This window comes from Daphnia carinata, chromosome 7 (assembly GCF_022539665.2).
Source record: "Daphnia carinata strain CSIRO-1 chromosome 7, CSIRO_AGI_Dcar_HiC_V3, whole genome shotgun sequence".
Lineage (NCBI taxonomy): Eukaryota > Metazoa > Arthropoda > Branchiopoda > Diplostraca > Daphniidae > Daphnia > Daphnia carinata.
The window spans coordinates 7860861-7882778 of NC_081337.1; the positions used below are offsets into that span (position 1 = coordinate 7860861).

At 39.0% G+C, this 21918-nt stretch overlaps 1 protein-coding gene and 2 long non-coding RNA genes across 3 annotated transcripts; 2 read left to right on the forward strand and 1 right to left on the reverse strand.

Annotated features, from left to right (window-relative positions):
• Positions 1-1768: 1768 nt before the first annotated feature.
• On the forward strand, positions 1769-3329 carry LOC130686015 (uncharacterized). Its single transcript, XR_008999784.2, has 3 exons — positions 1769-2482; positions 2640-2760; positions 2832-3329. It is a non-coding gene; the product is annotated as an uncharacterized LOC130686015 (long non-coding RNA).
• Positions 3330-13115: 9786 nt separating this feature from the next.
• Positions 13116-15181, forward strand: LOC130685951 (uncharacterized). Its single transcript, XM_057509262.2, has 2 exons — positions 13116-13170; positions 13314-15181. The coding sequence occupies exons 1-2, from the start codon at positions 13167-13169 to the stop codon at positions 14996-14998; spliced, it is 1689 nt and encodes a 562-aa protein (XP_057365245.1). The 5' UTR covers positions 13116-13166; the 3' UTR covers positions 14999-15181.
• A 3345-nt stretch (positions 15182-18526) lies between these two features.
• LOC130686022 (uncharacterized) lies at positions 18527-19199 on the reverse strand. Its single transcript, XR_008999794.2, has 3 exons — positions 19046-19199; positions 18759-18879; positions 18527-18687 (listed from the first exon to the last, which is right to left on the reverse strand). It is a non-coding gene; the product is annotated as an uncharacterized LOC130686022 (long non-coding RNA).
• Positions 19200-21918: the final 2719 nt, after the last annotated feature.

Consider the following 21918-nt stretch of genomic DNA (forward strand, 5'->3'; position numbering starts at 1 on the left):
ATTAAGGGTATAAATGGCATATTGTGAGTTATATACCTTTCCCACAAGTAAATAGCGTAATAAAAACTATGGAAAGCCTAGCTGAGCAGCTGGCATAGCTGATCAACAATTAGAACTGTCACATATAAAAAACAACCAATTTTAGAGTCTTTTTATTCCAATACATACCCAAAAATGAAAGTATAAAACCGTAGATAACGTACCGTTGATTTTTAGATGAATATTCCTTCGAAACACACCATAGTTAAGAAAATTAACAAACATCAACTTTACTAGTTACGACAATCAGCCATTATAGGGAAACAAGAGCGCCATCTAGTTTTACTATTTGATACCCAATGAAAATCTCAACTTCAAAACGAAGTGCGAAAATTAACGCTTAACGTGATCGTACCTTAAGCGTTAGTATTTCAGACAATTACTTCTATTTCTATAGCGCAATAACCCAAAAAATTAAGCGGGTAGTTTGCATGCCTGACAGACGTTAAATATGCCATCCATTCATCCGCATACATGTCGTAAGATTAACCAGTATCGTAGATAGCAGAATGACAAGAAAGAAAGATCACCCAATCACATCAGTTGATGTAACATTACTAAAAACGGTGGGAAGAATACAGTTCATTTTTTACTTTTTTCAAAATCGCGTAAAATCTTTTGGGAAGTAATCGGAAGTAGCCAATATCTCCGAAAATATTTATCGTGTGACGCAATGAATACAATATTCGTAATCCTTATCAAATTTGGAATACAACTGATGTGTTTTCAGCCAAAAGCCGGATTTGGCCAAAATCGCGATTTTTCCTGAAGTTCATGAAAATTTGCGATTTTCGACGATTTTCGGGTATTTTGTACTGACCCATGGATTCGACCCCAAATTTCATGAGGATCACGAAAATATGAATCTTTTTATGTACAGACGTAAACGTAAGCAACCATAAGCTATTTAAAAACCGGAAGTAAAATCGGAAATCACAATTTCGGAAACCTAAAAAATGAGCTTTGTTCTCCGTTACATTGCTAACCATTATCCATCATAGTTACAGAAGTCATCTACTGTAAATAAACATTGCGGAGCTTCTAAAAGTACGAATTCAGTTACGAAAATGTACCGCTGAATAGCTCTACATTTCCAGAGAATATCTCAAATCTTAATGACACCTTAATTCACCCGAATGAAAATTCGTGCCTTACGTGATTAAATTTGTTAGTCTAAGCAGTATTACATGCAAACCTGTAACCAAAAAGTGACAGGATTAAAATAAAAATAGGTTTCACTAGCATCTGTTGGACTGTTGGTGGGCTGTGGCAGTTTTGCCTCATAGTTAAGCCGCGTCCGTGCGAATCAAAATTTATAATATAAAATTGGTGCTTAAATATAAAATTACGACTTATTAAACTATTTTATTACTAAAATAACAAACAGACAGGCATTGAAAAACCGTGGAAAGGTTACTGATGAAACCACGAAATTTATCGTAAAACTACCAAACATATAGTACCTTACCAAACTTCTTGCGGTTGATTCATGGCTAGTATTACTTTTGCTACTTTGCCATTACAGTAGTGTCCTTAGTTTACAGTTTATTACTAGACATGTTTTGTGCAACAGTTTTCAATATTGGTCTTCTATAGAGCGACATCTCCGGATGCAAAATCACACTAGGATACACTGACAGCTTGTTGTTGCTCAATCTGTATGTTCTTATATCAGCTGCAAATGTTATTTTATTTGTGTATCCCACACATAAACTGTAACTAAGTTTTGACTTTATTTTACCCTAGTTTCAGCATTTCCACACCATTTTCATCATGTTGGTCACATAGGAAAAAGACCGTGATAGAATAATAGTAGAGAATGTTAGTTTAACAACAAAGAATGCACTCAATAGTATGGGATTTTAGTTTAAAATGACTAAAATTCATTGGCGAAGTTATTTGGCCAATAACTTCGCCATGCAACCCATTTCTGTTCAAGTCTGAAGTGTCAAGTGAATGATAAAAGCTTATTCTTTCAATGTTATACTTCGGTTTTGGCCACAGATCAAGTAAATTAATAGATTATAATGTAGTAATCTCACACAACCTTTTCTAAGTTTAAATGGGATGTCTGTAGGTTATAATAAAAAACACTTGTTGACTTTACATGACTCATAGCTCGATGAACATGACTCGATAGTTAGATGAAGTGACTTGAATGCTCTGGTTAAGATTAAGATTGGTACTCCCATTATGACGCATGTATATGAACTATGTAAGCCTATTGCATGCTGTTACGAGCGAAAACATAAAAATGTACTCCTTCATTTTAGTTAACCCATTAAGCCAGCTCAGCCAAATAGTTGCCAAACCATAAGGGAAGTTACAAATTGAAATGCGTTGTTGGTTACAAAAGTTTAAAATACCTTTATGATAACCCTGTTCCTTGAGGTACTGCATCTATCGATATATTGATGATTTCGCAGATGGAGCAGTTTTGACGGTGACTATTTTTTCATTAATGAATTGGTTCAAACTTTTGTTTTCTAGTTTACATGCAAAGGCATGAACCCCCCCCCCCAAAAAAAAAAACCCTTTAAAACACAAAAATAGTTTAAATTTCGTATGCCAGAAATGATACATTTACCTTGACTGTACAGAATTTGAAGCCATCTCTGATTTCAGCAAGCGGATTCGGTTCACGTCATTTTAATCAACATTGAAACGGTCATCGGTCAGATATGCTTCTTCAAACTATCTTGTCACCTACAAAAGACAGAAGTAAAAACCAGGAAGAAAATGGTTACCAAGGTTTACTTCTCATGGCATTATTTTTCTTTTCTTACTCATAGCGCATATTCCGCGAAGACGGAGATTAGGAGCTGCAGCTAACAGCTGTACTGGTGGCTTTTGATCTGTTAAAAGATTTCCTTAATCCTGAAAATTGCCGGGATACAAAGTCAAAAATCTCATCATTGACGAAAATTCCTTCCATACCTAGGAACTCACTATATGATGCCCATTGATGACGCACCAGCGAAAAACGTGTTTTACGTCGAGTGAGTGCCGTGTTTACCAATGTTCTGAGCGCAAAGGTCACCGGCAGCCGTTTCCAAGCACAGTACATAGTCACATGTGTAACATACCAGAGGAATTATTTGAAGTAACTAGCTGTGAAAAAATTTAACGCTGTTATACTCGGTTCATATGGTGATACATCTCTTTAAAAAATTTGCAAAGCTCCACTAGTTTACCTACGGTAATGCACTCCAAATTGTTTCCACTGGCAAGGATGGCCGACATTCAGTTTTGTAATGCTCCCGTACTTTCTATACTTGTTTGACTTTCACCTCCAGAAAAATACAACCGATGCCAAACAGTACCCTTAAAATGCTTTATCAACTGACAAAAGGCAGAGGATTACCTAAGTTTATGTTTGAAGTCGACCCCAAGCGATTTAAACGGATCGTTTCCATGATTGTCGTAAAAAATTGTGGTAATGTGATCCAGCAGATCTTCATCTGCATGCGTTGCTATAATACGATCAAGAGCTCTTCGAAAATCTACAGAGATCTTTGGCTTTCATGTAGGTTGATCCAAACAGTCGTCTCCATAAATAAACTTACCATCTTACTGGCAGTATTTCTCCCAGTCGAATCGCATTTGCAACAATGATACTCCAAAGATTTAACAAGTCGCCGTTGTACGCACCTATGAAAACATATTATAATGACAATCGTTTTGATCACTTAACGTAAAAGTTTACCCACTCTCTGCAGTTTTTGCTGTAGTGATCAGCCAAATCCTCACGCCTACCCTTTGCATGTAAATTTAGTTCTGTGGGCGCCAGTCCAGAATAATAGTGTTAGAAACAACTCTTTTGGCAGCGAGGATTTTGAAATGGCGCTGAAAGTGGAGCAAACTGCGAACTTCATAACCATTAGGCGCTCGTTTGCCATTTAATACCTGCTTACACTTGGATATATTAATTTAAGATCCTTTGGTCCCGCATTTAGAAATTTTTAATATTAAGTTACTTGGATCCTGTTCGGGTTTGCAAATCACTCCTGTCTGGTCAACCCATCAGCAATTTAAAACATGCTTTATCAACTGACAAAAAGCAGTGGATTACCCAAGTTTATGTTTGAAGTCGACCCCAAGCGATTTAAAGGAATCGTTTCCATAATTTTCGTAAAAAATCGCAAGATCTTCGGCTTTCATGTAGGTTGATCCAAACAAACGTCTCCATAAATTAACATACCATCTTACCGGCAGTATTTCTCCCAGTCGAATGGTATTTGCAACGATGATACTCCAAGGATTTAACAATTCGTCATTGTACGCACCTACCTACGGATCTTAAATTAATGTATCCAAATGTAATCAGGTCTTGAATGGCAAACAAGCGTCTAATGGTTGTGAAATTCGCAGTTTGCTCCACTTTCGGCGCCATTTCAAAATCCTGGCTACCAAAAGTGTAGTTTCTAACCCCATTATTCTGGACTTCCACAATACATTATGTAGAATATTATAATATATTCCATGTATTCGATAAACACAGAATAGGGTTCATTATCGAACTAATTTTTTCAGTTATTTACTGATGTAGGTTTTGCAACAGGTCTCAGCCAAGAAGTGTCAGATAATGTGCATTATGCAAATTAGTTCTATTCAGCAACGAATAGCCTACAATGACTGCCATGCTCTAATAAGCATGCTTTTAAATACATTACACAACTATGTCATTACCTTCAAACAGATGTTTGCCATCTTTCTCATTAAGAGTAAGCAACTCTCTGGAAGCTTTACAGATCTAGGCCAAAGTGTACTTGACCCTCCAAACTTCCCTCTTGTTACAAAGACCATATTCACCAATCAATTTGAGCTCTTGATCCAAACGAGCTTTCCCAAAGGGGCGACGCACACCTTTCGCTGTACCAAAGGAGCATGATGGTTCACCATTTTGACTATTCAACCTGCACAGATAACAACAAAATTAAGATTAACACTTATATATAAGTTCCACTAAGAATTGAAGTTCCATTATCGCCTTGTCACGAATCAGGTAAATCTACAAGATTCCTGAGAATAAAACTGGCAATTTTTGTAGAATCATTCCACCGACAGTCCCTATTTAGTCAAGAGTAGTCACAAATGGAACATTCATCGTGAAACCACGACAGAAAATCTCGTGTAATCTAAACCATCTTTCCAATTTAAAGTTAATTATTTGCTTTCATTATAATAGATTTATTACACGAATTTCTCTATATGGTTACGTTGTATCTATTTTCTTTTTTAAATGATACTAAGCGCAGAAACGACCTTCATAAAATTTTTTTACCAGAAAACAATGCTCACACCAACCTCTCAAGCCGGAGCAGGAACTAAAAAAGAAATATGGGGTACTTGGTTGTTATAACAATGTCGAAGCCTTGTGTTCCGATGCGCTATTTGATGCAACATTGCAATTTTCAAGTTTGCGATTACGGTTTACAATTATAATTTAAATAATAACTAAATTAATTAAGGTTAACTCAAAATTTTACATAAATAATAATGACTGTTCAGAAAAATTTACAGTGATAATCAATCAAGGTAATCCTCCGGCCCCGAAAAAAAATAAATCTTGGACAAACGGGGTTTGGGCTTTACCCGATTACCTGAGACAAGAGAAACCACAGCGAAATATTAGCCAACTTAACTAATTGAAAAAAACATATCACCTCGCTCTGAATCCCGCTTTGAACCCCGACTGAAACCCCCTTGGGTTCAAGGCGAAACATTTTAGTCTCTCCTAGTCCCATCCTCTGGCGTTAGGTGCGCTGCAATCTGACCATACGTTAGGTGCGCTGTAATCTGACCATGCTACAATCTGACTGTCAAGCTTTGTCCTTCTATTATGGCTTCACGCATGCGTATTTCTAATTCAAAACAAGCGACTAAAATTTGTCTGCTAGCCCCCCCCCCCCCATTTAATGTCGTCCCGTGGTTTGACGTGTGTACGTCATGAAAAGTATCCTGGCGTTTACTTGTGAAATTTAGGTGAATACAAACGTGTCTTTTGTGTCCCTGAATTGTGTATTGGATTTGAGGATTATTGGATGTCCCGTCTATAAATGTGTGTAAGTGTATACTTAATTGGTATTTACGCATCTTATTATTACCACATCACCTTTTACTTTCTTCAAATGGCATGACTAAATTTTTTCGGTTGGTGACTCGTTCGCGATGCCTTTTTTTTGCATCATCTCTGTTTTTTCTTTTCATATGGCGGCCCGTTTTTTGCCCGCCATATCATTTCCTCTCAACACGTTGTGGGCCGTTGTTGCCCACCAGCTACTTTTTGGCTGGATTTCTCCTTACCCCAGATCTACGTTTTTTTTGTTTACAGTTTCTTTCTTTTATTGCAAATGATTTGCATTTTCTTGGCTTTTCACCGAAAAAACACAAATTGACATTTGCCTTTTTTCTATTTCGTTTTGTAAACTATTTGAAAAGTTAGTCAAATAGTTAGTATACCTACACCAAGTAAGAAAAAAAAGGGTGGTATTAATTAAGGCAGGGACTAAAGCAAACCCGAACCGTTACAGTTACAACTAACGACCATGGATCGAAAGGGAAGTGTAAAGTGCAATTTCAGTGCATAGTGAAATACCCGTAAAGCCAACATGATTAAAGGGAAACTAAGGTAGGGAAAAAGGAATGAGGAACACGTTGATATGACACAGATCACAACAAATGGAAAAAGTAAAAAAAAAATGCCGATTCGGCCATACTAAACCGTACCATCTTCTTTTCTTCTTAATCCCAATGGGCGTGAATCTCTGGTTCTCGAGGCGGCGACCGTGTAGCTCCCACGGCGATCTTGTAGCTCCCACGACGATCCATGTTGGGCCTTTTCGGTCCTTTGGCCGGCCAATCTAGATACATAAAGTACAAAAAAACACATTTAGTACACTTTGATTTATCACTGATACCTTTTATGGCGACGATCCCACGGCGATCTTGTAGCTCCCACGACGATCCACGTTGGGCCTTTTCGGTCCTTTGGCCGGCCAATCTAGATACATAAAATACAAAAAAACACAGTTAGTACACTTTGATTTATCACTGATACCTTTTATGGCGACGATCCCACGGCGATCTTGTAGCTCCCACGACGATCCACGTTGGGCCTTTTCGGTCCTTTGGCCGGCCAATCTAGATACATAAAATACAAAAAAACACATTTAGTACACTTTGATTTATCACTGATACCTTTTATGGCGACGATCCCACGACGATCCACGTTGGGCCTTTTCGGTCCTTTGGCCGGCCAATCTAGATACATAAAATACAAAAAAACACATTTAGTACACTTTGATTTATCACTGATACCTTTTATGGCGACGATCCCACGGCGATCTTGTAGCTCCCACGACGATCCACGTTGGGCCTTTTCGGTCCTTTGGCCGGCCAATCTAGATACATAAAATACAAAAAAACACATTTAGTACACTTTGATTTATCACTGATACCTTTTATGGCGACGACCCCACGGCGATCTTGTAGCTCCCACGACGATCCACGTTGGGCCTTTTCGGTCCTTTGGCCGGCCAATCTAGATACATAAAATACAAAAAAACACAGTTAGTACACTTTGATTTATCACTGATACCTTTTATGGCGACGATCCCACGGCGATCTTGTAGCTCCCACGACGATCCACGTTGGGCCTTTTCGGTCCTTTGGCCGGCCAATCTAGATACATAAAATACAAAAAAACACATTTAGTACACTTTGATTTATCACTGATACCTTTTATGGCGACGATCCCACGGCGATCTTGTAGCTCCCACGACGATCCACGTTGGGCCTTTTCGGTCCTTTGGCCGGCCAATCTAGATACATAAAATACAAAAAAACACATTTAGTACACTTTGATTTATCACTGATACCTTTTATGGCGACGATCCCACGGCGATCTTGTAGCTCCCACGACGATCCACGTTGGGCCTTTTCGGTCCTTTGGCCGGCCAATCTAGATACATAAAATACAAAAAAACACATTTAGTACACTTTGATTTATCACTGATACCTTTTATGGCGACGACCCCACGGCGATCTTGTAGCTCCCACGACGATCCACGTTGGGCCTTTTCGGTCCTTTGGCCGGCCAATCTAGATACATAAAATACAAAAAAACACATTTAGTACACTTTGATTTATCACTGATACCTTTTATGGCGACGATCCCACGGCGATCTTGTAGCTCCCACGACGATCCACGTTGGGCCTTTTCGGTCCTTTGGCCGGCCAATCTAGATACATAAAATACAAAAAAACACATTTAGTACACTTTGATTTATCACTGCTACCTTTTATGGCGACGATCCCACGGCGATCTTGTAGCTCCCACGACGATCCACGTTGGGCCTTTTCGGTCCTTTGGCCGGCCAATCTAGATACATAAAATAAAAAAAACACATTTAGTACACTTTGATTTATCACTGATACCTTTTATGGCGACGATCCCACGGCGATCTTGTAGCTCCCACGACGATCCACGTTGGGCCTTTTCGGTCCTTTGGCCGGCCAATCTAGATACATAAAATACAAAAAAACACATTTAGTACACTTTGATTTATCACTGATACCTTTTATGGCGACGATCCCACGGCGATCTTGTAGCTCCCACGACGATCCACGTTGGGCCTTTTCGGTCCTTTGGCCGGCCAATCTAGATACATAAAATACAAAAAAACACATTTAGTACACTTTGATTTATCACTGATACCTTTTATGGCGACGATCCCACGGCGATCTTGTAGCTCCCACGACGATCCACGTTGGGCCTTTTCGGTCCTTTGGCCGGCCAATCTAGATACATAAAATAAAAAAAAACACATTTAGTACACTTTGATTTATCACTGATACCTTTTATGGCGACGATCCCACGGCGATCTTGTAGCTCCCACGACGATCCACGTTGGGCCTTTTCGGTCCTTTGGCCGGCCAATCTAGATACATAAAATACAAAAAAACACAGTTAGTACACTTTGATTTATCACTGATACCTTTTATGGCGACGATCCCACGGCGATCTTGTAGCTCCCACGACGATCCACGTTGGGCCTTTTCGGTTCTTCGGCCGGCCAAGCTAGATACATAAAATACAAAAAAACACAGTTAGTACACTTTGATTTATCACCGATACCTTTTATGGCGACGATCCCACGGCGATCTTGTAGCTCCCACGACGATCCATGTTGGGCCTTTTCGGTCCTTTGGCCGGCCAATCTAGATACATAAAATACAAAAAAACACATTTAGTACACTTTGATTTATCACTGATACCTTTTATGGCGACGATCCCACGGCGATCTTGTAGCTCCCACGACGATCCACGTTGGGCCTTTTCGGTCCTTTGGCCGCCAATCTAGATACATAAAAGACAAAAAAAAACACAGTTAGTACACTTTGATTTATCACTGATACCTGTTTTTGGTGTCGCCGATCCTCGATGTCCCGCGGTCCACGGTGACGCCCAGAGATTGCCCTCCTAATTCATGGAGAACGAAAGAAAAAAAAAAGAACAAAGAATTGCTTTTAATTAATTAAATAACAACTACTGTCTGCTTAACACTAGCACATATCAAGTATACACGAATGACAAACAATTTTTGACAGATAGGTCCTGAAATAAAATTTATCGTTAATGATGAACAGGTTAGGAAAGTCGTGGGGTTGTTAATGTTAGTAGAGTGTTTACATATTGTGCTGAGAGGTTTGATTGCAAGTTGGTGTGAAATTGCAAAAAGTGCAAAGGTTGGAAATATACGAAGTGCATTGCATGGAGGCAGTGTAGTGCAAAAGTCCCGTGTGACAATGATTGTGCCTTAATCATCGTTTTTCTAATCTATCTATTCTAATCTATCTTATGCTAACTAGACTATACACCCGTGCGAAGACAAAACCCAGTGCTGATGTGAGGCTTTCGTGGTGTGAGCGTGATTGAGAAGCCGTGAAACACTACACAAAACACCCGGAGAGATCTATCTACACTAGTGTGCACCGTGCAAGTGAGTGAACTACTGATCGGAAAAGCGGAATTTTTTTTTTTTGATTTTTAAAAATTGAATTGCTCGAGGACATTGATGTATTCTAGGTCACTGCTTATGGGTAGATCAATTAGGGTGAAATTGGCATTTCCTCCGATTCTGCTGAAATTTTCCAAAAGCCATCGACCTTCAGACTTATGTTACCTCTCCTTTTAAATTTTATTTCCAAGAAGTGTTTTCATTCATTTGCATTCAGAATTCACGAGCGTAGAAATGCCCTTGTCTGACATTCAACTTCAGGCTGTGTGGGGCGCAAAAAAAGGAAAGGGTAACAATATTGATGGCTACGTCATGATGTAATGGTACACCCGCTGGGGATGGCGAGCAACATCAGGGTGACATCAAATCGTATAAAATGGTACAGCAGAGCCAACTACACTCAGTCGAGTGTTCATCTTCGACGTAGCATTACCATCAGCAGCTTCAGTTCGTCGTGCAACAATGGGTAAAGTATAACGTTTAATTAGAATAGAAATTGATGTTGTTGTAATGCAAGGGTTCAGTGATTGATTTCCCTAAATGAAATGTTGGAATGAAATTTTCAAACTTAATTTTGTACACTTGTTTGTAATGTTTCAACGTTCTGTGGCATGCCAGCAATAAATTATCTCTTTCTTCCACTGCTATAGGCATCTATGGCATTGCGCTTCAACTTACTGTTACACTTATCGCTGGGTCGAGCATAGGTGTGCCAATGGGTTCACCGGCCTCCAACTATGGTAGTTATTTTTATCAGAGTTGAAGTGCTGCGCCGCATTACACCACGACGTATGTAGCCCCCACTTACTACAGTACAAAGGCGCCCGAGCACTACACCACAACGTTTACGTCTCCTACTTACTACTCGGAGGCCCCGAAATACTACACCGCACCAAACTATTACACAGAGGCGCCAGTGTATTACACAACAACGTACGCCACTCCAACATACCACACCGCAGCTGTACCGTCGTACTATGCTGAGCTCGCTAAGCTCCAAAATCCTACGCTGCTCCAAGCTACTACACATAGCGGTTGCCCCTTCGTACTACGTGCTGGAACCTAGCTACTACACCACAACTTATGCTGCCCCGTCTTACTACACCACAAAAGCGCCAGAGTACTACACTACCACTTACGGCCGCTACCAGGTACTACACCGAGGCTCCAGCTTATTACACAACAACGTACGCCCCTCTCAGCTATTATACTGAGCGACCAAAGCATTATTAATTGTAAAAATTGTGCTGTCCATCAAGCTTGATGACGGAATGGTTAGATCTTGTTTTATTATTTGCTGTCCTCGTTCCAAAATGAGTTATTACCCTGCCATGTATTTACCTATATAACTAGCCATTGCATACGTATGTTGTTTCTAAATGAGATGTTGAATAGATCCATAATGTCGTTATCGAATCCACTTGTCTTTATTCTTTTATCACATAAAGCGGATGAAGCGATTTAAATTTGTGTTCGTACAACATGGTAATTTCTAAACACAATTATGCATTAAGACGTATTAGTAAGAACTATATCATGCGTATTTGTAAATTTGCCGTGAATTTATATATTCAATTTCGTAGCACGAGGTCGCATTAATTTATTGCGTTAGGGCATTGGCATTGTTCAGTTGTCGTGGTTAAAATCCATTTATCTTTCACGTTTCATGATTGAATAGCAGGGTATGGCGAAATTTTTTTTCATCGATTAAATAAATATACTTAATATTCGGCAGAGATATCAGTTTCGGTTTGCCAAATTTGATTTTAGTTTTAGGGAAAAAAGCCAAAAAGGTTGCGCTAAGCACTTGACTGACATACTAGTATCCTCCAGAACTGTCACGATGGTGGCCCGGATCATATTGCTGTACTATATGATCCCCATCGTGACATCAGCTGAGAGCTCTTACATCTCTATTCAGTTTTGCATTGGAATGGTGGGCCAATCCCATGCCAACGCTCGACGTTTCGAGTTGGTAATTGCTTACAGACTCTTGGTACTAGTCCCAACATTGGGAGGGTGCCATACCCAGCCGTTTCAAGTGCCGCTACATTACGATGCTCACGCAACTATTATATACCGTGAATGACGACCCCAAACCATGTTGATAACGCAAGCGCGCATTTTCCGTCGCAAACTAACTCTCATTTAAATTTAGCAAAACTATTGTACAATGTAAATAATGAACTGTATCCAGAAAATGGTGATAAATAACATCCAAGGTAATTATAAAACAAAAAACTTAAGTAAATGTTTTAAATATTCGATTATTATGTCTCACTCACGAATTAGGGCGTGGCATCACGCACTGTTAATGGTATGCAAGAATCCTCCATATCACCTGGTGGCCACCGTTGACACTAATTTTTGAACGTTGGTTTACCTTTAGCATATGCGTATAAGATTGGGTTCTATATCTGACATTCTTCCGCTTTTCTTTCGTTTTTCTCCAGCACTACAAGAGTTCCTCAGTCTGCATCTGGAGCGATTAAACGTGAATCTTTCAAATGATTTACAGTATGTCTGAGGATGTACGTAAGACGCTTTTCTTTTTATGACCGACTACGAAAAAGAAAAGATTACATCATTCATTAGTCGTTACACAAATCACATCCATTTGTGGTTTCCTCGTGATCAGGAAAATCATAAGAATGAATCAGTGATAGAACACATTTAGAAACACGGATTTAATGAAATAAGCGTTCAACTTGTTTTAAAGATAATTCTTTTGGAACAAAATATTTACACTTTTTTTGTGTATAATGCATTAAAGAGAAATTAATGTTGACGTTTTTTATTGAATTACGTATAGAATAAGCATGCAGTTTTAATTCACGAACAATACGCCCCTTTAGCGCGTGTCATAGCAACAAAAACGCCAAGCCGAAAGGTGGGGTAAGAATATTGGCTGTTACGTCACTACCTGTCAGGTGCGCGTGTCCTAACCGCAGGGTTAATGAAGCGAAACAGGGTGAGTTTGGACGCATATAAAATGAGAGGACAAATATAGTTTGATTCAGTGTAGTCCACTACTTTGACACAGCAACAGCAGTACTATAATTTCGATCGTGTTTGCTTCTCATCGTGTTATTCAGCTTTGTAATTATGGGTAATTTAACGTTGCATTTACTATAGTCGTAAGAATTCCACCTTTGATTAGTTTTGGTATGGATCAATTGTAATATTTTAACTTGTGTGTATTTGCGCTGTATTCAATTGGATCGCGAGATTTATCTGTATGCATTATTTTAGTGTCAGCTAACTACGGCGCGATGCTGCTGTTGGCCGTTGTCTCTCTGATGGCTGGACAGGCCATGGGTGGACCAATGGGCTCGTCTTCTTCTGCATACTACACCACTCCGGCGTCTTACTACACCACAACTTATGCAGCCCGCTCTTACTACACCACAAAGGCGCCCGAGTACTATACCACAACACATGCTGCTCCTAACTACTACACCACTAAGGCTCCCGAGTACTACACCACGACCTATGCAGCTCCAACATACTACACCACAGAGGCGCCGGAGTACTACACCACGACCTATGCAGCTCCAACATACTACACCACAAAGGCGCCCGAGTATTACACGACCACATATGCAGCTCCGAGCTATTACACAGAGGCGCCAGTGTATTCCACAACAACGTACGCTACTCCAAGCTACTACTCCGAAGCTCCCGCCTACTATACCACAAAGGCCCCTGAGTATTACACCACAACGTACGCTTCTCCGTCTTATTACACTGAGGCCACGAAATATTACCCTGCGCCGGGCTACACAACGACTGTGTCGTACTACACCACGACAGAGGCGCCCAAGTACTACGTGGCTCCAACATACCACACCGCAGCTGCCCCGTCTTACTACGCTGAGCCGACATACTACGCTGAAGCCCCCAAATCTTACGCTGCACCAAGTTACTACACAACGGCTGCTCCTTCGTACTACGTGGAACCTACGTACTACACCACAACTTATGCTGCCCCGTCTTACTATACAGAGACTCCTCAATACTACACCACGAAGGCTGCTGAATACTACACCACGACTTATGCTGCTCCAGCCTATTACAGTGAGGCTCTGCAGTACTACATTACAAAGGCTCCCGAGTACACAACTTATGCTTCGACAAGCTACTATACCGAGCCTCCCATGTACTACACCACAACATACGCCGCTCCAGTTTACTATACCGAAGCTACCAGGTATTACTCAGCCCCAAGCTACTACCAGACTGAGGCGCCACAATACACCACCCCGTATGCTGCTCCAGTTTACTACACCGAAGCTCCACAATACTACACCACGAAGGCTTCTGAATACTACACGACTAAAGCCCCTGAGTATTACACACAGAAGGTTGAATACTACACCACAACGTACACTGCCCCGGCTTACTACACTGTAGCTCCCAAGTATTACCAGACTGAGGCTCCGCAATACTACACCACAAAGGCTCCTGAATACTACACCACAAAGGCTCCTGAATACTACACCACAAAGGCTCCTGAATACTACACCACAAAGGCTCCTGAATACTACACCACAAAGGCTCCTGAATACTACACCACAAAGGCTCCTGAATACTACACCACAAAGGCTCCTGAATACTACACCACAAAGGCTCCTGAATACTACACCACAAAGGCTCCTGAATACTACACCACAAAGGCTCCTGAATACTACACCACAAAGGCTCCTGAATACTACACCACAAAGGCTCCTGAATACTACACCACAAAGGCTGATGAATACTACACGACGAAAGCCCCGGAGTACTACACCAGGAAACCAGAATACTACACCACAACTTACGCAGCTCCATCTTACTACACTGAGGCTCCCCAATACTATACTACAAAGGCCCCTGAGTACTACACCACACCGTATGCTGCACCAAGCTATTACACTGAGCGTCCAGAGTATTATTAATCGTAAAAATACGTTGTCCGTCAAGCTCAATAGTTAAAAAATAATTAGATCTTGTTTTATTATTTGCTGTCCTCGTTCCAAAATGAGTATTTCCCTGCGTTGTATTTATGCAATAACTAGTCGCCCCATACGCATGTGGTTTATAACTGAAATATTGAATACAGTTATTATGTCGTTACTCAATCTACTTGTTTTTAGTTTTTATAACATAAAGCGGATGACGGCGATTTCAATTAGTGTTCGTACAACATCATAATTTCTGAACAGAACTATGCATTATGACATTTTTCGGAAATATATCATTGTTCTTCGTAAAATTGCAATGAATTTATTTATACAGTAGCTTAGCACAAAGTCGCATTTATCCATTGCGTTAGTCCACAAGCATTGTTAAGTTGTGTTTAAAATGTATTTATCTTTCGCTATTTAATTGAATAGCAAAATGAAATGTAAATTTTTTTTCCAGTTTGCATTTACACAGCTAATGGCTATTTCCTAATTTCCCCCTTAGATTTCTATATTAAGGAAATGCTTAAATATTCGGCAGAGATAGGAGTTTCGGTTTGTCAGTTTTGATTTTAATTATTGGAAAAATAGCAAAAATGTTTACGCTAAGCACTTGACTGACATACTAGTAACCTCCAGAACTGCCCGGATGGACTGAATCGTATAGTACAGCTATTGATTCAATCCATCGTGACATCAGCTGAGAGCTCTTACATCTCTATTCAGTTTTGCATTGGAATGGGGGGCCAATCCCATACCAACGCTTGACGTTTCGAGTTGTAATTGCTTACAGACTCTTGGTACTAGTCCCCAACATTGGGAGGGTGCCATACCCAGTCATTGTTCAAGTGCCGCTACGTTAAGATGTTCACGCAACTATTACATACCGTGAATTACGGCCCCAAAACATGTTGCTGACGTTATTGTGTATTTTCCGCCATAAAACAACTCCCATTTAAATTCGGCGAAACTATTGTACAATGTAAATAATGAACTGTATCCAGAAAATGGTGATAAATAACATCCAAGGTAATTATAAAACAAAAAACTTAAGTAAATGTTTTAAATTTTCAATTATTATGTCTCACTCATGAATTAGGGCGTGGCATCACGCACCGTTAATGACATGCAAAAATCCTCCATATCACCTTGCGGCCAATATTGGCACTAATGCGTTCATGCATTGGCTGGGTGTTATTCCAGTTGTGAGGGGAAAATAAGTTAAAGCTAATGTAGGTTTGTCATTATTTATTTTTGGCATTCAAATACACGTATCCATCCATTGAACAAGGTAACATCAAATTGATGTTGCATGCATTATACTAAACAATGGGTGGAAAAATGGAGTAAAAATGTGTTGTGTTACAAGTGTTAAAACTTTCTTGCAGGCATGTTGTAGCACACAAATTTTTTTCTTTCAATTCCTGAATTGTTAATTTTATTATGCTAGGTGCTGCATTGTAATTGCAGAACAAAGCCTGTACAACTATGATTCTTTTCTACAACTGATGCAGTATGGAATGCTTGAGTCCTTATCTGACTAGAATGCAAGTGTCCAAAAAAGTGATGTGTTGCCCTCAGTGTACTTATCTTAGTGGTATGGCTTAAATCCTACTAATAGATAAACATCTAAGGGCAAGGATCTGCATCCTGACCAAGGTTCCTCAGCAAATGCAATAACAAGTTCCGATGCAAGTTTTAGCATACAACTTGTTTGACTGTGATTCATCCTGAACGTGCATGCAGTCTGAAATGCTGGACAGGCAAATGCACAACTATATCTCATAAATATTGATCATCTGCCTTATATGTGTTTATTGTTCTTCTAGGGGTGAAGTGTGGAAGATGCCAAAGGCCATTTTGATTACGTACAATTGAACTTAAATTTCACTTGTTGGTTATTTCAAGGCAGTAGTAACTATGCTGTAAACAATTCATGAAACATGGTCATCGTTTCCTCTCAATGACGAGGTGAGAACAATTTCTGGAGTAAACTAAAGAATCAATAAATTTTTTTCTGATAAAAAAGGCATTGAGGAAGCAAATCAGAAAAATGGGCAAAAAAGTTATTCGTTTCACCCATCCCATATGAAAATGCTGCAGAGCTCAACAAACAATAGAGCAAATGATTTCCTGTGGTCTGATCAATGATCATGATCAATCAATCATCCAACATATAATGACATATGTCTGGTGGATTTAGCATGTTGATGATCATCTTTCAAAGAATTCCTAATGAAGATTTTCAGTTTCTTCTGAAGAATCGAAAACATTCATCTTAAGGACATGATCCTCACCCGCAACAATTATCTTCACACAATGGCTGCGCCAAATGCGATTTATCTGAATTGCATTCCCCGTTGCAATGAAGAAGTTGTTACAGTAGAAAATTTTAAAAGGTGGTACAATATTACGTGTGTTCCAATTAAATTAATATGTTTTAAATTGCTGATGGGTTGACCAGACAGGAATGATTTGCAAACCCGAACAGGATCCAAGTAACTTAATATTAAAAATTTCTAAATGCGGGACCAAAGGATCTTAAATTAATATATCCAAGTGTAAGCAGGTATTAAATGGCAAACGAGCGCCTAATGGTTATGAAGTTCGCAGTTTGCTCCACTTTCAGCGCCATTTCAAAATCCTCGCTGCCAAAAGAGTTGTTTCTAACACTATTATTCTGGACTGGCGCCCACAGAACTAAATTTACATGCAAAGGGTAGGCGTGAGGATTTGGCTGATCACTACAGCAAAAACTGCAGAGAGTGGGTAAACTTTTACGTTAAGTGATCAAAACGATTGTCATTATAATATGTTTTCATAGGTGCGTACAACGGCGACTTGTTAAATCTTTGGAGTATCATCGTTGCAAATGCGATTCGACTGGGAGAAATACTGCCAGTAAGATGGTAAGTTTATTTATGGAGACGACTGTTTGGATCAACCTACATGAAAGCCAAAGATCTCTGTAGATTTTCGAAGAGCTCTTGATCGTATTATAGCAACGCATGCAGATGAAGATCTGCTGGATCACATTACCACAATTTTTTACGACAATCATGGAAACGATCCGTTTAAATCGCTTGGGGTCGACTTCAAACATAAACTTAGGTAATCCTCTGCCTTTTGTCAGTTGATAAAACATTTTAAGGGTACTGTTTGGCATCGGTTGTATTTTTCTGGAGGTGAAAGTCAAACAAGTATAGAAAGTACGGGAGCATTACAAAACTGAATGTCGGCCACCCTTGCCAGTGGAAACAATTTGGAGTGCATTACCGTAGGTAAACTAGTGGAGCTTTGCAATTTTTTTAAAGAGATGTATCACCATATGAACCGAGTATAACAGCGTTAAATTTTTTCACAGCTAGTTACTTCAAATAATTCCTCTCGTATGTTACACATGTGACTATGTATTGTGCTTGGAAACGGCTGCCGGTGACCTTTGCGCTCAGAACATTGGTGAACACGGCACTCACTCGACGTAAAACACGTTTTTCGCTGGTGCGTCATCAATGGGCATCATATAGTGAGTTCCTAGGTATGGAAGGAATTTTCGTCAATGATGAGGTTTTTTACTTTGTATCCCGGCAATTTTCAGGATTAAGGAAATCTTTTAACAGATCAAAAGCCACCAGTACAGCTGTTAGCTGCAGCTCCTAATCTCTGTCTTCGCGGAATATGCGCTATGAGTAAGAAAAGAAAAACAATGCCATGAGAAGTAAACCTTGGTAACCATTTTCTTCCTGGTTTTTACTTCTGTCTTTTGTAGGTGACAAGATAGTTTGAAGAAGCATATCTGACCGATGACCGTTTCAATGTTGATTAAAATGACGTGAACCGAATCCGCTTGCTGAAATCAGAGATGGCTTCAAATTCTGTACAGTCAAGGTAAATGTATCATTTCTGGCATATGAAATTTAAACTATTTTTGTGTTTTAAAGGTTTTTTTTTTTTTTTTTGGGGGGGGGGGGGGGTTCATGCCTTTGCATGTAAACTAGAAAACAAAAGTTTGAACCAATTCATTAATGAAAAAATAGTCACCGTCAAAACTGCTCCATCTGCGAAATCATCAATATATCGATAGATGCAGTACCTCAAGGAACAGGGTTATCATAAAGGTATTTTAAACTTTTGTAACCAACAACGCATTTCAATTTGTAACTTCCCTTATGGTTTGGCAACTATTTGGCTGAGCTGGCTTAATGGGTTAACTAAAATGAAGGAGTACATTTTTATGTTTTCGCTCGTAACAGCATGCAATAGGCTTACAAAGTTCATATACGTGCGTCATAATGGGAGTACCAATCTTAATCTTAACCAGAGCATTCAAGTCACTTCATCTAACTATCGAGTCATGTTCATCGAGCTATGAGTCATGTAAAGTCAACAAGTGTTTTTTATTATAACCTACAGACATCCCATTTAAACTTAGAAAAGGTTGTGTGAGATTACTACATTATAATCTATTAATTTACTTGATCTGTGGCCAAAACCGAAGTATAACATTGAAGGAATAAGCTTTTATCATTCACTTGTCACTTCAGACTTGAACAGAAATGGGTTACATGTCGAAGTTATTGGCCAAATAACTTCGCCAATGAATTTTAGTCATTTTAAACTAAAATCCCATACTATTGAGTGCATTCTTTGTTGTTAAACTAACATTCTCTACTATTATTCTATCACGGTCTTTTTCCTATGTGACCAACATGATGAAAATGGTGTGGAAATGCTGAAACCAGGGTAAAATAAAGTCAAAACTTAGTTACAGTTTATGTGTGGGATACACAAATAAAATAACATTTGCAGCTGATATAAGAACATACAGATTGAGCAACAACAAGCTGTCAGTGTATCCTAGTGTGATTTTGCATCCGGAGATGTCGCTCTATAGAAGACCAATATTGAAAACTGTTGCACAAAACATGTCTAGTAATAAACTGCAAACTAAGGACACTACTGTAATGGCAAAGTAGCAAAAGTAATACTAGCCATGAATCAACCGCAAGAAGTTTGGTAAGGTACTATATGTTTGGTAGTTTTACGATAAATTTCGTGGTTTCATCAGTAACCTTTCCACGGTTTTTCAATGCCTGTCTGTTTGTTATTTTAGTAATAAAATAGTTTAATAAGTCGTAATTTATATTTAAGCACCAATTTTATATTATAAATTTTGATTCGCACGGACGCGGCTTAACTATGAGGCAAAACTGCCACAGCCCACCAACAGTCCAACAGATGCTAGTGAAACCTATTTTTTTTTTTTTTAATCCCGTCACTTTTTGGTTACAGGTTTGCATGTAATACTGCTTAGACTAACAAATTTAATCACGTAAGGCACGAAATTTTCATTCGGGTGAATTAAGGTGTCATTAAGATTTGAGATATTCTCTGGAAATGTAGAGCTATTCAGCGGTACATTTTCGTAACTGAATTCGTACTTTTAGAAGCTCGGCAATGTTTATTTACAGTAGATGACTTCTGCAACTATGATGGATGATGGTTAGCAATGTAACGGAGAACAAAGCTCATTTTTTAGGTTTCCGAAATTGTGATTTCCGATTTTACTTCCGGTTTTTAAATAGCTTATGGTTGCTTATGTTTAAGTCTGTACATAAAAAGATTCATATTTTCGTGATCCTCATGAAATTTGGGGTCGAATCCATGGGTCAGTACAAAATACCCGAAAATCGTCGAAAATCGCAAATTTTCATGAACTATAGTTCAGGAAAAATCGCGATTTTGGCCAAATCCGGCTTTTGGCTGAAAACACATCAGTTGTATTCCAAATTTGATAAGGATTACGAATATTGTATTCATTTCGTCACACGATAAATATTTTCGGAGATATTGGCTACTTCCGGTTACTTCCCAAAAGATTTTACGCGATTTTGAAAAAAGTAAAAAATGAACTGTATTCTTCCCACCGTCTTTTGTAATGTTACATCAACAGATGTGATTGGGTGATCTTTCTTTCTTGTCATTCTGCTATCTACGATACTGGTTAATCTTACGACATGTATGCGGATGAATGGATGGCATGTTTAACGTCTGTCAGGCATGCAAACTACCCGCTTAATTTTTTGGGTTATTGCGCTATAGAAATAGAAGTAATTGTCTGAAATACTAACGCTTAAGGTACGATCACGTTAAGCGTTAATTTTCGCACTTCGTTTTGAAGTTGAGATTTTCATTGGGTATCAAATAGTAAAACTAGATGGCGCTCTTGTTTCCCTATAATGGCTGATTGTCGTAACTAGTAAAGTTGCTGTTTGTTAATTTTCTTAACTATGGTGTGTTTCGAAGGAATATTCATCTAAAAATCAACGGTACGTTATCTACGGTTTTATACTTTCATTTTTGGGTATGTATTGGAATAAAAACACTCTAAAATTGGTTGTTTTTTATATGTGACAGTTCTAATTGTTGATCAGCTATGCCAGCTGCTCAGCTAGGCTTTCCATAGTTTTTATTACGCTATTTACTTGTGGGAAAGGTATATAACTCACAATATGCCATTTATACCCTTAATTCTTTTCCAAAGCATAGAAGACAAATATTAATACTTGCAAACTTTACCATGGGGGCATTCCTTTCAAATGAGTCCCTCGCAACAGATTGTCAATTGATTCGAAAGGATGTAGTGAATGGTTTGCAAACCCAAACTTACTGGGCTTTCTTTTACCATTTGAGATATCTGGTAGTTGCACATTTATGTTAAAAGAACTAATTGGAAGTACTGGTACTTTTCACCTTTTAATTCCCCGTACAGCTTATCTGTAGTAGACTTTGGAATGTTTACGCTATGAAAAAACTCAATAACACTATGGTTCGTTGAATGCTACTGTTACAAGTAGGTTGCCAATGGAAAACTGTAATGAATTTTATTTGGTTTTTGTTTTTTACAAGAGTTT